At 33.2% G+C, this 23,730-nt stretch overlaps 2 protein-coding genes across 2 annotated transcripts; both read right to left on the bottom strand.

Annotated features, from left to right (window-relative positions):
* Nucleotides 1-2,374: 2,374 nt before the first annotated feature.
* LOC123688891 lies at nucleotides 2,375-13,600 on the bottom strand. Its single transcript, XM_045627628.1, has 5 exons — nucleotides 13,479-13,600; nucleotides 8,248-8,463; nucleotides 8,071-8,185; nucleotides 7,091-7,345; nucleotides 2,375-4,861 (listed from the first exon to the last, which is right to left on the bottom strand). Exons 2-5 carry the CDS (start codon nucleotides 8,456-8,458, stop codon nucleotides 4,426-4,428), a joined length of 1,017 nt encoding a protein of 338 aa, XP_045483584.1. The 5' UTR covers nucleotides 8,459-8,463; nucleotides 13,479-13,600; the 3' UTR covers nucleotides 2,375-4,425.
* A 2,881-nt stretch (nucleotides 13,601-16,481) lies between these two features.
* Nucleotides 16,482-23,169, bottom strand: LOC123673790. Its single transcript, XM_045608475.1, has 2 exons — nucleotides 22,915-23,169; nucleotides 16,482-16,845 (listed from the first exon to the last, which is right to left on the bottom strand). The coding sequence occupies exons 1-2, from the start codon at nucleotides 23,167-23,169 to the stop codon at nucleotides 16,561-16,563; spliced, it is 540 nt and encodes a 179-aa protein (XP_045464431.1). The 3' UTR covers nucleotides 16,482-16,560.
* Nucleotides 23,170-23,730: the final 561 nt, after the last annotated feature.

Genomic DNA, 23,730 nt, shown 5'->3' on the forward strand with positions numbered 1-23,730 from the left:
CTCGATTATAAGTTTGATTATTTGAACCTCAATAAAGAGTATTGGCATAAACCCTGAATTTCACGTGGCCTCAAGGTGTTAAATCACAAGATCTCGGTGGCGAATTTTGATCACCTCTCCGAAAAATAACACGCCAAGGAAACTTCTTGAAGAATTGCTTGTGTGGCACGTAGCACCGTCTTGTCAAAATAAACATTATCAATATCTCCCAATTCCGGCCATAAAAAATCATCAATATAATAGTATCGCAATCTATTCACCGTGACAGTTTGCAACAGCCTCATTTTCGAATGACGTCGAATCACTCGGCCAAATGTTCTTGAGCGACGCAAAGAGTTTCACATTACTAACTTGTCGCAACAGCTTGAATTTGAGAAAGAAACTGCAACATCCAGAAGGGGCTGTTCAATTTTTTTCTTTTCGGTAGAACATAGCTAGTATAGCAAGGAGTACCTAAATGAAGAAGAGTAGGCACTGGACGTCGAAGGGGCACAAATGAAGTTCAAGATCGACGTCTAAGACTTATGGCCATTAGAGACCGATTTGCGACAACTCGATCTGATGAATGGTAAGGAGAACAAGGCCATCCTGTAACTGTCCGAACGGTTTACCGCCGGTTAAGGTCTTTTGGACTGCAGCATTATCGACTCCAACTTGTGTTATTGCAGATGGTTTGGCCATTTCCTCGCTCCTTAACACATGTCGTGTGCGATATGTTGTTTTTTTTTGTTTATTTTCCCATACTGCCATTTACCTACTTCTAAGATGATCTCAGAAAAACTGCAGGTTCTTTTTCCAATCCAAACAAGTTTTCTCCTACCAGCAATTTTATTGCTGAATCAGTTACTACTAGGTTAAGACGTGATAGATACGTCATATTTTCATTTGCCTTTTTAAAGTGAGCCTGGAGACTCTTATAACACCCTTTCATGTTATTGGCTCCGTCGATGAACATGCAACGATATTTGATTCCAGAATTCCATACTTAGCTAATTCTGAAGTTACGCGTTTGTACAATGCGGGTCCTTTCCAGTCTTCAACTACAGTATCTAATTTCTGAAAGTCTTTCATAAACTTTTCCTCGAAAGCCATATCGTACAAAAATAGCCAAATGGTCCGTAACTGCTTCCTAATCTTGGGTAGAGTCCATAACGCTGTAAATAATGCTATCGTGGAGGTCTTCCAAAATTATATAGCGTCAAATCGAATCAATCGTTTTATCTACTTGTTTAAATGAAATATTTTGACAAACATATCATTACAGAACCTAGCCCATACAGGACCCATTTTGGCGCCCGGCAAACAAACAATTTCGCCGCCTTGCTTTGCCTAATTTATCTGAATTTTCTTTGGAGCAGCCTCTGTTATAGCCCCCAGGCATATTTTTCAATTTCATATGGAAAGGTATTTTTTGACTTAAAATCTCCTTGTAAAATTTATCAAAGGACGTTTTGTTGATATCATCAAAAAGCGTCCTTGTTTGAAAATACGACACTCCATAAGTCTATAGTAAAAAGACGATGTAGTTCTTGAAGGTGCATTTTAGTATCTATTTGTATTTTCATAACTATAGTTAAGAGCGCCTATTCGATTTAAAAAAATTGGCTCCTGGTAGTTTTATTATTTCACTACAAACAGTGGAATTTTCACTAAGAAAACTTTTTATATCAGAAAAGATGTCTTGTTTTATTATCTGACTGCGCCCCTAAAATTTGACGCCCCGGCAAAATGTCCGGTTTGCAGGTCCTGGCGGCGACCCTTAGCCCAAATTTATCTAACAATCCTGGCAAAAAATTATATTCTTATTTTAGTTTTGTGCTAAGCATGTTAGCATCTGCCATTAATTTATTTTGTTGTTAATGTTTAGAATTAACTTTTTTTATTTAATCGTAGATATTCAGAATGTTTTTAATTTCAAATTGTTTACTGACACATGAGTTTGATTTTATTAGATATCATAACCATATAGTTGTGCGGCAATGAATTCGAAAAAGCCCTAATAAAAATTATTAAGACGTTACCTAAGATGACTGTCGAATCATAATCATTATGTTGTAGATAGAAGTTATTATAAACGATGAAAATACAAAAATAAAAAGAAGTATGATTTCCAAGTGTGTATATCAAACGATATTAATTATCTATCTGGTTAATGTATCAACAAAAATGCCATCAACAAAACCACTGACAAACAGAAGATTTCCACGCTATTTCATGGGAATCATAATCGAAAGTGAACCAAGGAAAATGTATGTCATCAAGGGAGAGTAGCGATATACCGGTTTCACCCTTATTAGGGATCATCAGTACCGCATAACTTAACCCAAGATGACGAACAAACGAAATAGGCATCTTACCTATATGAAAAACAATCAAGGAAAAACAGATTTATTGTTAAATGTAGATAATAAATAAATAACAAAAAAGGTAGTACAATAACAATAACATCGAATGATTTTTCTCTGGTCTCTTGTTCACACTGGAACTGAATTGAAAATATCAACAATATAATAACATATGAATGATTATTATTATAATCTATGGATATTCAAAAATAAAAACCAACACAAAATAATGGAGCTGAACTTGAAAGTATTCAGAGTAAACTCATGAGTTTAATTGAGCAAATACCTAATGATATTCTATAACAAGAGTTCATTAAATTATGATAACAATGACGAATAAGTTAAATAAATAGGGATAAATATACAATAGATTATACGACATCGAAGTGCTGTGATTAAATAATGCAGCAGTTTGAATGATTCTGGGATTGTTTTTTGTTCCATTTCGAATTCAAATAGATCAATCATTATAATTCAATGATTCATTAAAATAAATTTTGTGCGTTTAGTGGGGTGAAAACTGAGAGATTATCGTCTTATGATTAAAAAAAAAATGTATTAGGACGCAAGGATTCGGAATCTACAATACGCTGAATGTGGTATATTTTATTCCATCTTTTAATTCCCTATTCTCAAGTTTTAGTTTCATTTTCATAGGTATGATCAGAGGAAGAAATATCGTAGTAGGAACCAGTAGATCTCTGTACTGATGCATTTCTGGAATATTCATTTCATGGATGCTCTATATAATTAAATCAAATTTCAGCAAAACCTGGCATATAGTTAGTTAGGCCTAGCCGAATCAGGATAGAAATATATTGAATAAACATAAATAACCTTGAATTCGTCTACTAAGGTTAACTAGGTCATTTGGTGGTACAGATAAAGCATCCAGTCGTTAACCTATCATATGTTTGATTTGCAGGTCAAGGTAATCATGAAAGCTTGATTACATCATTACCGAATGATACCCATAGATAATCTTGTAAAGGTGGTTGATAGGGCTGGCATCGGCCTATTCGAGTCTCTACCCTAAACGTTGCGTTACCACTTGCTAGATGGCGTTTCCTGCTTCGTATTTTCATTCTTTCCACTCCGATGCATTAGATCTTATCCAATTTTTTTTCCCAATTCCAAGGGAGAGATCTTCGTAATTTCCTCGTAGATGTGTAACCCAGAAATCACGACGCGAAATATATTCCAAAGAAAAACTCATTCTGATAATTTAAATTCCATTGAACAGAATTGTTTTCAACCCTTACTTGCAGATGTGATGCAGACCAAGTTGTCTCATCATTCCAGAATAGCTCAAGTTTAAAGTGTTAGAAGAGTTACTTTAGCTTGCCCTCCTTAATATAAGATCAGGGTCACCACAGTCGTAAAAACGTGTGCATTTATTGCACCAACAATCACTTCTCCCCATGTGATATTAGATCATGAAGGCATTCAGAAACCAGAAATAGAAAGATGAATCACTTCAAAATTTCAGTTACAGATTTTTCTGGGTATAAAACTCCGACATTGGAATATAAAGTGCTTCAAGGTTTATGCTTCTCAGGGACATGCCGAGAAATGTAAAAAACAATGTTTCGGTTATCTCAAAGAGTCAATCGGGGCCCATTCAGATCTGAATTTTCTTAGTTCGGCATGACAAAACCTCAGGAAGTACTCACTCATTCTCATTCTGAGTTAGATCAAGCAACATGTAAGAATACACCATTAGGTTCCCTGGCCCTATATTCCCCCTAAAACAATTCTAAAATGATACCTATGATGTTTAAAAAACATAGTTTTGATACCTACTATGTTTTGAAAATATATTTTATACTTTGGGAATATTTTTTCCACAACTAATTTTTTTATCACAACTAATTGTAATAATTGTGTGTAACGAGCTTTTCGACGAAGATTTACAGAATCGGGATGAAACTGAGTATTTATCTTTCTTAAAGATATCCTTCAAAAGAATATAATATTGCAGCTATGGAAGTGCTTGGACCCTATTTGTTACAAATGAACTGAAGGTGATGTAAGGGTCGCGTCTTGTGTCTGAAGAATCAAAACCTGTAGGTCTAAGCGACTAACAAGTATACTTGGGCAATGTCCCTGTATCCACATTTCTGTAGCTCAGATTGCTGTTCCGCTTCAACGTGCTGCTCTTCAGGGGATACAGATTCAATGGTGGCAGATTCGGATGTTCGATGCGCGTTGGTGATGACACCCTTGGTCTGGATACTGGCATGTGTCTGCGCATGCTGTTAGAAGCGTAGGCCATGCTGATGCACCTCATGTCCGTATTGCCTCCAGGGAGAGTATACTGATAGTCGTCGAAGCTGTTGTACTGGTAGCTTTTGATGAGTGGCATTGGCTCCTCGTACTCGTAGTTGGAATTGTCGAAACTGGACCTCTCGTTGGTGTGATAAGGCATCCCTTTGTGATACGAATGGTAGACATTTGGAGCAACAGCTGGCTTGATGGTAATATTATCTATGGTCTCGTAGTGATCGTCCGCTTCCCTGAAAAATATTGCTATCAGAAACCAAGGTATATGCACGCTCGATCAGTAAAGTTCAAAAATTTAACTGATTAAGCTGAAAATACTATGTAGATAATAATTCTGAAATAAATATCTTTGTTGTTGTTGTTGTTGTTGTTACTATGAAGAATACAAATCCTAAACTGATATCTTGGAATTCGTCATGAATATCTTTTATTACGATTTTTGACGTTTCATGTTGAACTGACGTGTCATCCGCATTCATCGAGAATTGGTCCTTAATTGAACAAAGAGCTCGAAAAGATTTTTCAGGAAAGTCCGAGGAGCTGTGGAACTCAATTTTTATATTGGATGTTCAGAAATAAAATTAAAAAAGCTCTATGTAGAATTGTAAAGGGTTTTCCAAAGAGAGGTTTCATTTTGATAATATTGTAAAAAGGAAATTATGCCATTAACGATGAAAAATTATATTATCCACAGCTACGGTGGCATCACCATATCCTTGAGTTCTTGAATCGATTGTGGAGTATTGTCATAGACATTGTCTTTTACGTGGCTCCAGTTGTAATAGCCTCATTGCCCTCATTTCCGAATAATAATAAATAATTTTGAACACTTGTTGCAAATGTTTCTTCGTTTTTTGAATTGCATAGTAGGTTTTTTGGTTGCAATTAATTCTTCATTGTTATTAATGAAAAAATACCAAGTAGGTATGTGCTATCGTTGTATTCCAAATAGAATGACACGCAATTTTCACTGACAATATACAGGGGGTGCCATTTGAGAATAAAAAGTTAGGGGTAGCTACCACAGGGATGTCAAATGTAAGAACCATTTTAATACATCATTGTGAAGGTACTTTGATGTTATTCCAAGCAATTTTTTTATTATTATGTGAAATGAGTTATATATTATCTTTATAACTTGGACACCCGGTATGTATAAATTAAATTTCAACCACGTCGGATATGTTTTCAAGAAATTATTGTTTTCTTTTCGATATTCTAGTCACAAGATCAACATGAAATTTTGCATAAAGCTTGAAAATGTTTTCATACATCTACACGTAAGTGAATGTCAATTCGGTTGGATCTCCTTTCATCAATATATTGTGTTTTTTTTGCCTTTATTTTCTACATTTTGTACGAGGCTGGATATCGTTATTTTATAATACCACGCAAAGTTTTCAATCGATGGGATCGATTATTATTGAAATATTGGAAAATTGAAATATACAATGAAATTCTGCTCTTCAACTCTTTGATTTATGTTATCTCTATTATTCTCAGATAAATTTGGCAATGCCGTAAATTTTGTTAGTTGATAAATGAAATGAAGGCGGAAAATACTAAATGATATCTTTTTAACACGATATCAACCAGCTGCTAGCTTACAGGAGGTTATGAAATGTACAGCGTGACTGCGACAATACATTAAAACTACTACGTTGTACGGAGATTCAGTTATGCTTTTCAATTATACAGTATATGTTATCTTCTTTTTTCTTCTTTCATATTTTGTAGTTTTCGTCAGTTAGTTCCACTATATTCATTAGGTATTCCAGAATTTGGAACGGTCGTTCCCCGAACAGGTCACCCTATCATTTTGTAATTATGTCGGTAATTTTCGAATTTTCAGCAGGTTATGGTATCAAATGATGAAGTTCAATAATCTAATGTCGAATCTATCGTCAAATTTCATTCGATCCGTCTATAAACTTGATTTCGATTTGAAAACTGCGAATTCTTCGAAGATTTAGTAAGTATTTCGATGTAGAATAACACTTTGAAACTCCAAATGTAATTTCATTTCGATCCCATTAATTGATCTGATGAAAATTCAAGAAGAATATCGAAAAAAGTTCTTTTTACTCGCGTCCGTTCCTGTAAGCTTATGGAATCAACCTTGGTTATTTGATAAGGTCCATCCGTAAACACGATAACTGTCTGGAAAATGCATAGAAACTTTCTGATTATGTTTCAGAAATTGAAATATACCGATTTGATAAATTGAAACTTACTTATTATAAAAAACAACAAGTTTCAATGAAGAAGGTTTCAATAAATTGTCTGAAGAAATCATTTTAGAAAAATCTCTTGTGATATTACTCCTGAAAATTTCATTCACTTCTGGTCACCTGTTTTGATAATCTTTCATTACTTTTACTATATTCTGCTTATTTTATCGGTGAACACTACCTATAGCGGCAACTTGAATAACTACTAATTCAAATTTTAATAAACCCTACCTGTAGTCTACGAATTCTTTGGGATAGTTCTCCGAAATGAAATGTTGAGTTCCTCCACCAGGAGTAAGAGCAGCCCATACCATACGATTATCTTGTAGACCAACATTTCCATTGTACATAGTTGGGTCATTTGGATGTATCATTTTGCTACCATTGATACCATTCGACGAGGTACATTCACGTTGTTCTAATATTTTCATAGGTCTAGGCTCTCTGCTGTGAAGAGAACAATCATTACTGCCGAACATATTCATCCTGCAAGAAAAATATCGTTAATGTTGTTTCAAGTCATGAACGAAGATTTAAATTTGAGAGAAACAAAATACTGGAGCTGTCAGCAATTTTTGATTTTTGGATATATGGTCATAATGAAATTGAAATCGTAAGAAATATATCATTGCATTCGAAGATGTTATGGAAATTAATAGTAGACTTAGAGCATTCGTTTTGCTTCATGGGGGTTTATATAATATTCATGATAACATAAAAGTTATTGATTCGATAGCACTGTTTATGGAAAAATTAAAAAATATGGAGTTTGAGTCTTCCTATATTATCGATGTAAACAAAATATGTGATCAATTTTATAATTGTATGTTCCATGGTTTCCGTAAAATAAAATTTTTTTTTATTTCTCTCAGTATTGAAAAATGATCACTAATTTTGATAAAACGATTTGACCATTTCTGAACGTTCTTGAGGCTTGTATCGGAGTATCAAGTTTGAATGGCTTATGTTGAGTTGCTTTCTAATTATATAAAATAAATACTTGGAAGGTGACCTTTTGTGACGATTTTTTTTGACAACTTCGTTCTAACTTAATCTTGTGTCATAATGACAATAACACACTACAAAAAATATAACATGTAAAGCATGAAACAATGAAGTACAGCATGTCCCAACAACTTAACTCACTGAACACAAATTCAAGAATAGAAGAAGTCAGATATTAAAAATTATGAATTTACTTGAATACTCACTCTCTACATTTGAGGAGGAACATTGCTAAAAGAGCTCCAAGAAGCAGCACACCTATTGATGATACAATTAGAACCAACAGCCATGTATCATCGAGTGTAGACCATGTTTCAGCCTCTGCAAAAATAAGAACAGTTTTCACCATTATTGCTGTTATTATTATATTTTCCATATTTTACCTTTTCTTGATAGTTCAACATAATCTTCACTGTCCGGAAACTTGTTCAGGGGTACCCAGGCATCGCATAATTGTCCTGCAGAGCAGGGTGTTGTGTTAAGAAGAAGATCTGGCAGGGAATGTTGCAGAATCGAGGGTGCTGGTGGTGGTGGAAGAAAAAGGATAGAGTCTGGTGGAGGTCCTAAGTCCAAACACTCCCCTATGCAGCTCATAGTTTCTGAAAAAGAAAAAATATTAGGTGTACAACTTTGCTTCCGCTGTTTTGCAATTGATGGCTGTAGTGGTAATTGGTAGTCGAAATAAATAGATCGTAGATGTCATACAATAAGCTTAGGTATTTTTAAACATAACGCCATCGAAATATTAGTCAATTTGTGTCAACATCATAAAGTTATTCTCGATTAAACATGTCAGCTTATGAGCCAAATTCACGTCATTTGTGGGAGGTTTTAATTTTCTACTTTAATATGAAGAAATCTGCGACTGAGGCTCATAGAATGCTCTCAACTACCTATGGTGAGGCCGCTATCAGTGAAAGAAAGTGCCGAGAGTGGTTTCAACGCTTGAAGTCGAAGACCATGAAGCATGGCGGTGGAAGAGAGAAGGTTTTTGAAGATGCAGAATTGGTGGCATTACTTGATCAATACTCGTGTCAAACGAAATAAGAATTGGCAGGATCATTGAGAGTGACACAACAAGCTATTTCAAAACGCCTGAAAGTCATGGGAATGATTCAGAAACAAGGAAATTCGGTGCCGTATGAGTTGAAGCCGAGATGTTGACCGGAATTTGTTTGCTTGTGAACAGTTGCAAGACAAAAAAGGAAGGGATTTCTGCATCGCATTGTGTCTGGAGACGAAAAATAGGTTCAATACGATAATACCAATTGCAGAAAAACATTGGGATATCCCGCCTATGCTTCCACGCTTATTAACAGTTTTATGTCATACTCAGTACTTGGTGGGACCAAGCTCGGCGTAGTGTATTATGATTTGTTAAAAGAATCACAGGTGATGGTTATCGAACGCGACTAATGCGTTTGAGTCGAGCATTGGAAGACAAACGGCCGCAATACAACGAGAGACAGGTTAAAGTGATTTACCAGCATGACAATGCTCGACCTCATGTTATGAATGGTCGAGATATACTTGAACACGTTGAACTGGGAAGTCCTACACCACCCGCCGTATTCTCCAGATGTTGCTTCCTAGAACTATCACTTGTTTTGATCAATGGCAAACGGCCTGGCTGACCAGCACTTCGAGTCTTATGAACTAGTTAAAAATTGGATCGATTCGTGGATCTCTTCAAAAGTTCAATTTTTCAACGCGTGATTCGTACGCTGCCCGAAAGATGGGAGAATATAGCGGCCATCGATGAACAATGCTTTGAATCATAAATGTATAACCAGTTTTTTACAATAAAGCCTCGAATTTTGGAAAAAAAACAGCGGAAGCAAAGTTTACGCCTTTGTATTAAGATCCATTTCAGATGTTCAACAGCTACATGGTTATAATTTTGCAGACTCGAATGCCCTAATTGTGTTAGCCTTTAGAATAACATACAAATTTATGTTGAATTCTATTCATTATTAACTGAATCTCAAAGACCAATAATGTCAACATGGTTCTAGAAGTCCATTAACTAGAACAAGTGAACAAAATCAAATACTTCGCAAGCTAGATAACTGACAGGCTGAATCAGCATTATAGCGAATGAAAAAATTTGTTAATTAATACATACTTGGGCATGATACTACGTCATCGAATGGTTATATGCTATATAATACTTCAGCATTCCCAAAGTATGTTTAGGGACATGTTCTAGCACTTCTAGCATTCCAGTATTCAGTATTAGTCAATTGAAGAAGTATAAAGAGAATTTTTGTGAACAAAATTGGAAATTAAGTATTGTTTCTCTTCTAATATTCAACCGAATATAGTTTATGACTAGTTCAAGATAGAGATTGAACTCGTTATTATCATTGTTTACAAAACCAGAAATTTTCTTTGTTAACACTTTCGTTGACGATAACACTTGTGTCATCAGGTATAATTACGATGTATCTTTCTTATCTTCTTTAAGGGTCACCACCAATATCTATAAGTTCATTCGACTTTAGGAAATGAAGACTTTCAATACCATTTATTTGCAGGGTGATATCATTTAATGGTGTTTGTGAGTGCCAACATTCGATAGTTCAATGTACTGAATGCAGAGAACACGCAAATTAAGGAAATTTTTTATGATTGTACATATCGTCTTGGAGTATATTGAAGAGATGCAGGTACCTACAAGTTCTTGATTAGGAACTTGTGCACAGAACATAATCGGGTAACGGATGGGAATATCTTAGTTTGACCCATATATCATGGCATTATTATATTTTGGTACTCGAAGAATTTCTCCTGTCACGGATTTATCTATAATCTGTCGAATTTGTGATACAGAAAACTGTTCTCCAAACCACATTTTTCAATGCAAAAAATCACTAAACTAAAATTTTGAATTGTTGAAGAATATCAATGCGTTCTGCACTTGTATTTTAACTATTCTCTTTTTTTTTCTTATTCTCCATAATAATCTTTGAGAGGAACACCCCTTGAAAGTTTACGTGTCGAAATGCACAGAATCCAAAAATGTATTATATATAATTGAAAAAAAATCGTTCGTCCGTCGACTCGGAAAGCTTTTTGCTAAACATTTACCTATTTAAAAAATCGGTTGTAGTAAGCATTGATCCTCTAAGATCAAGAACAAGCATTAAAGAAAAATATATTCCTCAGAAACATGGCAGCACATAAAAATTGAATTGAAAAAGTCGTATCTTTTATCGTTTCTTAGTTTTGGATTTTTAGTAATATTTCATTCTGATATTTGTTGGATCACATATTTTCAAGGTATAGCATTGAATTTTCTAGCGATATACTTCCTAATATGTTGCAAATATGGATTCACGGCTTGACTTGAGATTCAAGCTACTCGACTTGGGCTTGACTTGAAATCAACTCAAGTCAAGTTAAAGTTCTTCAATTTCAAGTCAAGTACTTGATAAATAAATACTTGACTTGACATCGATAAACAACTACTTGATATTGAAAAACTACTACTTGACTTGAACTTGAGTTGATTTCAAGTCAAGCTGAAGTCAGTTAGCTTGAAATATCAATTCAAGTAGCTTGAATATCAAGTCAAGCCATGAATCCCTAGTTTCAAAACATCAATAGGCAGGGTATGTGGTTTCAACACGATGGTGCTACTCAAAATTTCACGTTAGCTGTTTGAAATTTGACTAGTGGATTTCTGCTATATGAAGAACAAAAATTTATAACGTAGAAATAAATAAAGGAGAGTCCGTTCTACTAAAAATTCAAACTATATGAGATGATAATAAGAATGAGCCTATGTTGATATAGAAAACAATATCAACATAATATACCTATAACAAAGCTGAGGAATGTATTCAAGTGGAGGGCTTTTGTTTCGAAGATACATATACATATATACATAGGTACATGTTAATTTAATGCATATTAATTAATTTACTTATCCAAAATTAGTCCTTGAGTTATGCTTGAAACATTGATGTATTTGGTCAAATAAAAAATGAAATTAACATTCAATAATGTATATTCGATTGATGAAGTTCATTAAGATTCAAAATTCACTTCATTTTGAGATGAATAGTTTTTAAATATCGGTCCAAGAGAAAAAATTATTGTCTCCATGATGAGAAAAATTTGTAATCGGTAACCTCGATGGTGCTATCCGAAAATATTTGGATAAAATTGTATAAATGGATACTACAGTTTCCACAAATATCGAATGAATCATTAAAATTCTATACAGGGTGATTTGTTATAATGTCCTGCAAATCGAATATTTGACTGTAGTTTTCTTGAACTTAATGGGAGATATCTTTATACCATGTGATGAATGGGTGATTCTACTCTGGAGATATAGTAGTTTCAAGTTTCATTCAAATTTGAAAAAGAGCCTGTAAATGAGAATGTAGTGCTCTTAGATTCTACTTATTATGAGGTTTTTTGCGGAATCTTTCAGCTGTCCTGTATCTCCCATTAAAATTTTTCCAAACTAGGTATGTTTCATTTCGGACTAATGGAATGAAGAATTTTATTTTGTAAATAATTTATTCCTAGAAATGGAATATTATCCGCATAGCAAATCCAAGATCGAAAGTACTAATCAGAAATAATAATTGTTGTCGTTAAAGTTCAAAGAAATTAGAACAGAATAGCAATTACTTGCGGAATTTCAGATAAGAAGTTTAAATATTTTGCAGATAGCATTATCTATGAGAAATAATAAAAAAAATATATAATTAAGCGATGTTATCTCGAAGAATTTCTTGAAAGTGTCCCATATTATGGAAGAAGCTTCGAAGTGTTGAGTTCAGAAGAGACCGTTTTTAGATAAATAAATTTTTTTTTGGTTAATAAGTGACTACCTACCGGCTCCTAAAATGTTGTAATTTCATTCCTACTATATCTTCATAATCATCGAAAATCATCAATAAATACCTACAATCAACACGATAACCAAAAAAGCGATATACCCACAAAATGTCTCATACAGCAATATAAAAACTCAATAAAATAATTTAAGAAGCAAATTTTTTGACATTGGTGATCAGCTACATTATTTCTTCTAAGAGTTATTAGATAATAACTCTTAGAAGAAATAATGTAGCTGATCACCAATGTCATGATTTAATAATGTCTATGGGTTTTTATAGTGACCAAATCTCATTCGACGAGCGAATATTGATGATTGGAATACAATAATGCAAAAAAATCTATTGACATTCCAGGTGAAATTGAAAGATGTAACGTGTAACTATCAAAGGAATTGATTTGACCAATATCCTTATGGTTATTCATTATTGGCGAAACTATTGCGTATCAATTTTTACAAAAAATAAGTGGTCATAACACAAAATATTTCTTTTTTTAGTCTAAACTCAAATTTAAATCTCATATTTTTAACATTTCATTCGAAGAAAGTTTTTATTGTAGAATGAAGTTGCAATCAATAAAAATTTTGTATTTTCATTATTGTTTATCCACTTGAAACCATGAAATTTTCAACGATTCTAATGTATGTTGATTCTAGTATGTTGATGATTACATCACTTCATCCCTTCAAATCATCAACTAATGTTGAAAAAGATCTGTATACATAAATATAAACAAAAAAACAACCTGTACATACCTTTGCGACTAGAAAAAACACAAAACTATAATTATATCTGTACTTAGACGACACCCTGTTGACACGGGGATGAAATTCGGATAATATCCTATTGATCCTGAGGGATGCAACGCATGCGTTGCAGGTGCAGGGGCGGGCGCCGCTATTGATCCACATATCCGACGCCCAGCGCCGTCGAGACAAGTGTACAGAAATTTGACATATTACACGTGACGTGTGACAAGCCTCGTGGGAACGTGGCTTCATTATGAAGATGAGCTCAATGTAGTGTTTCGTCTAAGGATACGTTTTTATTTCTACATTAGCTTTTAACCTCAACTTTGTTCGCGTAGTCACATTTTTTGAAAAGAATGAAACATCTGTTTCTGTCTAGAAGGCATTATAAAAATATTAATTATGATTTCTGATATAAAATGTCAAAAAGAAATGTATAACAGAAAACTAAGTAATCTTTGAATATCAAATGTCCATGAATTACAAAGTTTTTTTCAGAAATTATATATCGTAGTAAAATATAAGTGAATTGGATTGGTTTGTTGGATTCGAATTTTGAAAATAACTTCCACCTATTCTATCTAAATGAAGAACTCATGTGGTTAAAGGCACAACTAATTACTCTGAATACATTAGGTTTTCGCAAAGAAAAATATTATAAAATTATAATGAAATGATGGTATATGCCGGCCTTAAATATCATCCAACAGTTACCACTTGGAGAAATTACTTTAATTTCAATATCACTGCTATTCATTTTTTTTTATTCTGAGGGAAATTTTAAACATTAATAATAAGGTAGGTGAAGATGAACATTTTAAAGTTCAAGTCTTAACAGATATAATAAACTTTTATTTCGCTACTTTAATCAGTTGAAGAAATGATCTTTTATTTTACTTTCAACGCAACCATTTATTCATTTCCTCAGCATTAAAAATTGAACAAAACGGAAATATCTTCGAGAATGAGTAAAATAAAGATGGTAACACATTAGTGTATAACTTTCGAGTGATTTTAAATGGAGAAATGATCTTTATAAACGAATTGAGCAGGTAATCAATTGGGACACAGCAACATATTTTCCAATGATTGAGCATTTCTCTATCTCTCCTTAGAGATTTTCAGAGTTGAAATTGAAATAATCTCCTTCCTTTAGCCGACCTCAATTTGTGTGCAAAATTTCATGTCAATCGGATGAACCTTTGGGGTATGAAAAAGTAACAAACAAACATTCGGATTTATTGAAATAGTAAGGATTTCAACATTGAATTCAATTCCTATATTTCTCGAATACCTATACTTAATAATATTTATGGATTGATTATTTATGAAAAAATAACATACACAGGAAATAGTTCAATACGGTATCAATAGGTTGTCAGATACAATTCCTGTAATATAAAAAATATGCTGGGTTAAGAATGATGCTTTCTATCAAAAATAAACAGAAAATATACAGAATGATGCCTGCAATACACAGAAATATTTTCCAATGCTGAAAATGATAGTTTCCTGCTCGCAACTGCTGTGCTTATTTATTTTTATTTAATACTTCGGGACGAACCCGAAACAGTATCCACAAGTCAATGTACACAGAAGTATAGAAAAATTAGACATAAATATCATTGCGGTATCGTGTTTTCGTGGGGATTATTGAAACACTGATGGGCGACAGACGAGAACTTTATTGTGGAAGAGCACTTCGAAACATCCTCTAATAACTCAACTGGTCATCACCTCCTTATTTTCTTCCTGAAATGGGTTACCAACATAAAATCACATGAATTTCTTCTTCCTTTCTTATTCTCTAAGTTGTATGCCTGCGCAATGTTATCATGGTGCCTGCACACTAATTAGGGTAGAGGAAAGATATTCTTTATTGTATCTTTCTGAGAACCCTATGAATGAAAAAGTTGTATGCAGAAGTAAAACGAAAGACAATCGGTTCTAAATGAAGTCAGAAAAGTTACACAACATAATATGCTATTCATTGAAAATTAATCTGAGTGACCTCTACTAACCGGCACCATAGGTGAAATTTCTACGAGGAAAATAATTCAAAAAGAGACATATGATGCAATTTTGTTTATTATACAATTATTCATAGGAAATATTATATCACTACCTTGTTTCCGATCGAAGAAAAAAATTATATCTGACAAAGCCTCTCAAACTCTCTCTGAAAATCTACTGATTGTTATGATTGTTGAAAACACAATTTGCTCACTGCAAATGAATTGAAATATCCGTGTCTGCAGAATTTCTTGAATTAAATTTTATCTTTAATCTACTTCACAACACATAACGTGCATACTTTTAAATTGGTGCATTAAACAAAAATATTTGGTTAGTATTTTTGAAGATTAAGAAAGATTAATTGAAAAGTCCACGGTCTAATGTACAGATGGCGGTGCTAGTATTAAATCCATATGATTTTTTGCGTCGATATGTGAATATGGATGAAACATGGCTCCATTTTTTCACTCCGGAGTCCAATCGACAGTCAGTTGAGTGGACTGCACACGATGAACCGAATCCAAAGCGAGGAAAAACACAACAGTCAGCTGGCAAGGTTATGGCATCAGTATTCTGGGATGTGCAAGGTATAATATTCATTGATTACCAGCGATTATTATTTAGCTTTATTGGATCGTTAAAAGGATGAAATCGTTAAAAAACGGCCCCATTTGAAAAAAAGGTGCTGTTTCATCAAGACAATGCGCCGTGTCACAAATCAATGAAAACAATGGCAAAGTTGCATGAATTGGGCTTCGAATTGTTTCTGCATCCACCGTATTCGCCAGATCTGGCCCTCAGAGACTTTTTCCTGTTCTCAGACCTCGAAAGAATGCTCGCTGGAAAGAAATTTAACGCCAATGAAGAAGTAATAGCCGAAACTAAGGCCTATTTTGAAGCGAAAGACAAATCGTAAGACAAAAATGGTATCGAAAACTTGGAAGATCGCTATAATCGCTGTATCTCCCTCGAAGGAAACTATGCTGAATAATAAAATCGAATTTTGCCGAAAAAACGTGTTTTACTATGGTAGACCGGAGACTTTTCGATTGGCCTGTTAACCAGGAAATCTTCAATCTCCAATCAACTGCAATGTAACGATGATATAGGAAGTAACACTGCCAATGATGAATCCAAGCATGGTGTAATTCACAGTGAAGAAACCTGCTGCAGTGAAGATGGGTGGCCTCAAACTGCTTTGCTCAAACAAAGTTGTAAGTTCCTCTTTGAGTGCAATTTCCTCCGAATTTTTAGGCAGAGGCGGTAGTTCATTCAGGTAAGTCAGTGATATAGGTATTATTTTACTAGCTTCAGTTTCCACGCAATCACATGCATATGCCAACATCACTGGTATCATCTGAAAACGTTTTCAATATGTTATGAACAATGAACTATGATTGATATACACAAAGGGTGTTCGATATATAAGAAAGGGATAAACATCTGAGAAAAGCGGACCATGGTCCGCGTTTAGATGATCTTTTCGAAAGAGTTTAATTTTTCAATTTCAAGATTTACAGAGTGTTCTATCGACTTCCACATTGATGTGTATATTCAAGATCAATAACTATTCTTAATATTTTGTTGATAGCGATGTTCTCACACGTGTGCTCAAACATAAGGTTATAATTTCAGACTGGTTTTTAATGAGAATTATTGTTAGATACGGGGTGAGTCAAATATTATTCAAAATGAAATTGGTTCAGTTCATAACACAGGGCAAAAAAAGTTTTTTTTTTTTTGGTGCCTGGGATTTTAGAGCTGATTTGGATTTTATTTGGGACGCTAAATCTGTACATACAATCCGTTTTTCTCTATCAGCTCTACTTTCTTAGATACATCAATTTATCTGCCAATGTGGGTTCCATTCAGAATATTCAATTATGGGAGGTCTTAAATTATTACAGTCCATTCAGGAATTATTGACATCCCGGGTGGCTTTGGAAAATCGAAATTAAGTTGGTACTGGCTCATTCAGTAACATTTCGAATTGCAGATTTCGGGTTGGCATTGGAAATGTCATTGACAGGAGGTTAGATTTCAGTTTGTTTGTGTTAATGGTTTTGATCGAAGAAATTTTGAAACTTAAAAGTTGTATCAATTTCAAACACACATTGATTAGTTTATTTGAGTATTTCTCACAGTACTGTTTGAAAAAAGAAAAAGGCAAGTCATTACAACCTGGATTATTAGTGGAAGAAAACCTGTGCAATACGATTTCACCTTCAAAGAATCATTGAATGATTTTATTGTTACCAGAAGCCGAGCCAAAAGCAACCTATATATCAGCCTGGATGAAATTTGACCAAAAAGCATCTGGATTTTAATCAATCAAAGACAACATTACATAAACTTAATTGGTGACAAGTTCAAACAGTTAATAAAAGGAAAATTCTTATTGATAAACATCAAGAATCATTGTAAAATGCACATTTTCAATGAAAAATAACAAAAAACTGAAAAATACGAGGGGGCGTTAAAGTAAAGAATTACCGAAACTTGGTTATTTGAAAATGCCAACATTATTCAACAGTGGACTCTAGAAAGAAAACAGAATGTTTTTCAAGTATATTCAAGGGTAAAAGTAGAAGGAGCACTATTTTGAATGCTGGATATTTAGATTTTTACCTGGATGTTTTGTTTTGACAGTGGTGATTATGAGGATTATATAAATCTATGAAGAGAGAATTATTTTATAATTGGATTGCTAAACAAAGTCTTGGCATTGCATCTATAGTTTATTTATATTCTATATTGAAATTAAGCATTGTTATATCTGTTTTTTGTTCTTCAATGAGTAATCCAAAAATCTAATAAATTCCAATTATAGAATTTTTACTGAGTATTTAATCAAAAAATATATTCAGAAGAGTAACTTCCAAGAATTTCTTCACCTCTTACCCACTTGAAGATAATAATAGAATGCAATAAAATTTTGAAATTCACAAATTAAAAATGATTTGATGCAAAAATGCTTTTAGTGAGTGAGTTAAAGCTGTTATGGGCAAAATAATTTATGTAATTTAACAGAAACTAGTATAAAAGCATTTCAATAAAAAACAGAAAACTTGAGTACAAATAGTACCTATATTTCTCATACAAGTTTAATCAATCATTCATGTTATGAACAGTTTCAATAAATAGTGACTTTAGAAAGTAATTCACACATCGGCTGATAAATTGGTTCCAATTTTGAAAGTTACAGTACAACTGTGATGTCAAAATTTTTCATATACTAAATGGATTCTTTGAATTTTATTTCTGTCTCATTATGATATGGCTCTTCCATTCACTAAGCTACAATATTTAAATTTATCAACCAGTTTTTTCTGTTTTCTTCACCAGTTGAGACACCACAGTTAAAATGATCCATAAGAGTTATTTGATAAGAATTTTGCAAGCAGGTTGGTATCCAGTGTCCATCAGTAATGCAACAATTTTTGAAGAGCCTTTGGTGAAAAGGAATATGCATATTTTAATGATCTTCAATGGGATCTTTCATGGGCGACTCTTAAATGAATAGATATCTCTTCATTGGATTTCCTTGAAATGATATAGCATTTCACTATATTTTTACGTTATATAATCTGAATTTCAATTTATGGAATCATGACTGTATGCGTCCCTTCGTAATAATCGTAATTTCGAAAATTCAGGATCTTTCGGATACAAAAATTATGAAAATAATTTAAACTGGTTATTTCTATGATGAACCATAGCAATTTTTAGTGATATTTTTGTAACCAGAAATAAAGCCGCGACTAGACGTTCATGGCCTACTTCGATGTCAATAATTCCTGAATGGACTGTATATATTCATTAATTTAGGTGGAATGGTTTTATTGTCAGTCTGTTATTGAGTAAATTCCAGGAAAATCTTCAAATAGTGGAACCAATGCCTATCAGGTACCTGAACTGACCCGTTCCATATAAAGTTGGGCTTAATGAAGCAGTTTTTAAAGGCTCTCGATAGAAATGGGTCATGACTCATGTTTTGGATATATAAGGTTAAAAATTCATCAGTTGATCACAGAAAAAAAAACAAAAGCAGGGATATTAGACGGCTCAAAAAATAAGACCATTAGTTAAGAATCCTGCCTTCATAAATTCAATGAATCAAGTTGAACGAGAAGCTTGGACATCTTTTGTTGCAGTGTAGAAAATTTTCTAGGCAAACATAAAGCTCAAAACTATTTTGAAATGGTTAACAAGATGCTCAGTCGTTTCGAATCTTAATGGTGCAATATGAGTATTGAAATTTACTATTTACACGGCCAAAATTCAGGAGACATGAGTGAGGAAAAAGGTGAAAGATTTCACCAAGATATTAAAATTATGGAGGACCGCTACCAAGGAAGATAGGACATGCACATGATGGCAGATTACTGCTGGAGTTTAAAAATGAACTTTTTAAAAAAATATTCAAGAATGTCGCGGAGATGAAGCTTTCGAAGTGTTGAGTGACTATTTGGTTTTTTCAACGTTTTATTTTTGTTTGTAAGTACCACATAATATTCTATTTTGTATAACTAAAATGAAAATTTCGTATCTACTTTTGTTTATTCCAATTACGGATTTGAGTTAAACTAATGTAACTTATATTTCTCTAAAATTGTATATCATGAAAGTTTGAGCTTTTAGGTAGAAATGAATACGTTATTTGAATTCAGGACATCGAATTGATATAGAATCAGCTCAAAAAACCTCGACACCAAAACAGCTGTTCCCCTGTGAATTCACCCTCCAATTTAAAAAGCCTTTTGAGATACACAGGGCAATATATTGCGAGGGGCGACCGTTATTACAAAAACTATCAAAAAGTTGTATATCTACAATGAACATTTCATACAGAGTAACAGTAAGAGACATAGTGACGTTTACTTATTGTTACTTTGTCATTGTACAATGAATATGGGCGCCCGCAGAAATTTTTCTCAGGGGGGGCAAAATGAAAATTATTGAAAAACGATAAGGCGTCCATGATTGTCGTTGGCGATATTAGTATTCCGTTTTTTTCTATTTCTGTATTTATATTCATAAGTGGGGAGAGGACTGTGCAAAATAAAAATTATGAAGTTTTCCACTTCAACATTTTTTTAACATCAACAACATAGGGTGATGTGAAAATAATACGGTAACTGTTTTCAAAACAAGTCACATTCAATGGAACATTTTACAAAAAAATAAATATAAAAAATATGGAGAACGGAATGAAATAATTATTATAATTGCTAATAAATAAAGAAAAATCATCGAGTAATAACGAAATAAAAAATATATACACTGAATGACGCAAACAATAAAGTTTAAAACATGATACTAAAATATGATTCAAAATAACACAGAATTGCTCCAGAATGTAAAAACAACAAAATAAAAACAACTCATAAAAATAATATTAATACAACAGAGTAGGCATATTTTATTCTGAACTAAAATTTAATTCTGCGCTGAAACTACGCTCTATAGTACAAGTACTACATGGAAATGTAAGGAGAAGAATAAGGCATTCTTTGATAGCAGGAGAAAATTTACATTGTCCGATAAGATCTTTTTTTTATGATTTCATCCATTTGTAATTTAGATAAATACTCATTCCAAATGTTCAATTCACTTTCTAAATCTCCAATGTTATACATATTGCCGACCTTAGATGCGAAAGATTCAATATCTAGTAATTTTGAATTCTTTGGCAAAAAATTGAACAAAGAAAAAATCATTACATGTTTTTTCGAGAATCTCGTTTCAGGGGCTGAAATCAAATGATCTAAATATCCAATGAATATAGATTTTTGAAGTAATCTTCAGCTGAATCTGAAATAATTGTTCTCTACATTTGTCTACCGCAAATTCGTGGTTTTCCAATCTCTATATTGAGACTCTGAGCAATAGATGATGCTTTGGAAAAAAATTCTGTGAAGCATGCATCATTTGAGCGATGTTTTTCACATATTTCTATGATTGAATTTATATGAAGGTGAAAATCTACAAAATTAATAGAAACACCTTGTAGTGTATTTGCTATTGGTTCCAATATATTTGAATATTTACTTGCTACCGTCAAACAAATCACAAAAGTGAAAGAGTTTATTGCAGCCCATAACTGAGCAGCTCTTTTTGTTGATGAAGAACTCATTGAAATTTCTCCAGATTTTATAGCAAAATTAAATATAGTATTGAAGTTTTCAGGGAAAACTCGCAAAGATTTATATTTAGCTGACCAAAGAGTTTCACAAAACAAAGGAATATTTGGAATCAGATTTCTTCTTAAGGTACTCTCTCGAAAAAAGACTATAATGTCATTAACGGTGCCAATGCTATTACGAATCTCAGTTAGTTTACTGATGTCATTTATTACTAAATTCAACCTATAGGAGGCACAACGGAAATAAATTGCTTTCTTGTACTTGTCTCTTATGATATTTTGATTTTTTGAACCCTGAGAATTTCACCAGCCATTGTTGAGCATCCATCATAACCTTGTGCTTCAAGTTTGTCCAAATTTAAACCAGCTGCGTTGAATGAATGGATCTCTAAATCTTTGTCTCCAGCGTCTACTCTGAATTTCAAAAGATTACTGAAATTACCAGAGTTCTTGTTGCTCTCTCGTATAGACATATCTTGAATTCCGCAAAATCCATTGTTTTTATAATCTGTAATTTTTTTTTCTCCAATACTTTTTTTCTTACCTTCATCTATTAAAGACAATAGGAGAGTACATATAAGATTGATTTTTAAAAAAAATTGACACGCATGGATTGCGTTCGGTTCCACGATTTTTCTTCATCCAAGAAGTGCTCAACGCGCCTAAAAAAGTTTTCAATTCAAATAATACCTCTGCCGATTATGGATATTTGTATAGTATATTATGGATATTGGATATATGTATAGTAATTCCATTGAAAACCGGAAAATTGTTATGAATCCATTACTTTTTTTTTCCTTGCCCTTTGGATTGAGAAATGAACGACATTGTACAGGGTTTCCCAAATTCGATGCTCACTTATAGCATCTCAAGAAGTAGAACCAGTATTCTACTAATTGTTATCACACTGAGAGAAATGCAAGGGTTTATTATCAAGATAGAATCTTTACAAGCGTTTAACGAACATTTTGAAAATGATTCCATCATCTTGAATTCTCAGTTGTTTCTTCTGAAGACCATAACATTGTCGAATCGTTCATTGAACGCCTATAAAGGTTTTGTGGATTGAAGCATGTTAACTACAACTTCTTAAAAAAAAATTGATTCCAAAAAGATTCTCCGCTCATCAGCCAATCATAATTTAACTAAACAAAATGTGAAAAGGTTTGGGTTACTCACCAAAAACAAAGCTATTCTATGGAACCTCGGAATGAACAAATAAGACTGAAATAAAAAGTCATCGAATAAGTTTTTAGACCTCAATCCATAAATTGCACAAACATCACAACTGATCAGTAGCTCAATTATGCAAATAATAATCAGAAGCAAAATATTCAATCCGAAAACTTCATTGAACTGAGTCACCAATTTTGATAGTTCATAATGTAAAGCAACATAAGAATTTGAAAATTCAGAAGTGACTTTATGTGGCCTATTTTCATTGCACATCATCATTCCCATTTGATATATAGTGAATTTCCCTTTCAGTTTGAGCTCCATTTTGTCCACTATCCTATTATTCAATTCTCTAAACATAATTCTGATGCACAATATAGAAGAAAACATCAAAATGGCATTCAGCGACCATTGAAGAAATTCGATTTCTCTCAAGAAGCAGTGTAGGTATCGCCGTAGACCGAACTCATTTACAATAATATATGCATTTGATGCTAAGCCAGTCATCATAAAGCCTTGAAAAATTATGCATATCCAGAACAACTTCTTCGACTGATACCAATCGTTGTACAGAATGCTTCTGAATTCTTTAATTTTATCGAACAATTCCAAAAAAGGTTTGAATTTTACGAAAGAGATATAAAGACATACTGCTGAAGTGGAACAATGGACCACCGTGTGTGAAATTTGATCCAATATCGAAAAAATTTTGAATTTCAAGTCGGTCTTAATGTAGACAGTTTCAAATCTTCCTACGGAAGCATAGAAAAACGATGCTGCAGAGATAATGATGTACATTGAACAAATGTATTTGAAAGTCTTAGAGCAGCCATCAGATTTTTGTTGAGTAGGTGGCCACATATATAGTAATCTGATCACATTGAGAAGCTCTGTATGGAATTTATCGTTGGTCAACATTAT

The sequence above is a fragment of the Harmonia axyridis genome, chromosome 1, assembly GCF_914767665.1.
Source record: "Harmonia axyridis chromosome 1, icHarAxyr1.1, whole genome shotgun sequence".
NCBI classification, from domain to species: domain Eukaryota; kingdom Metazoa; phylum Arthropoda; class Insecta; order Coleoptera; family Coccinellidae; genus Harmonia; species Harmonia axyridis.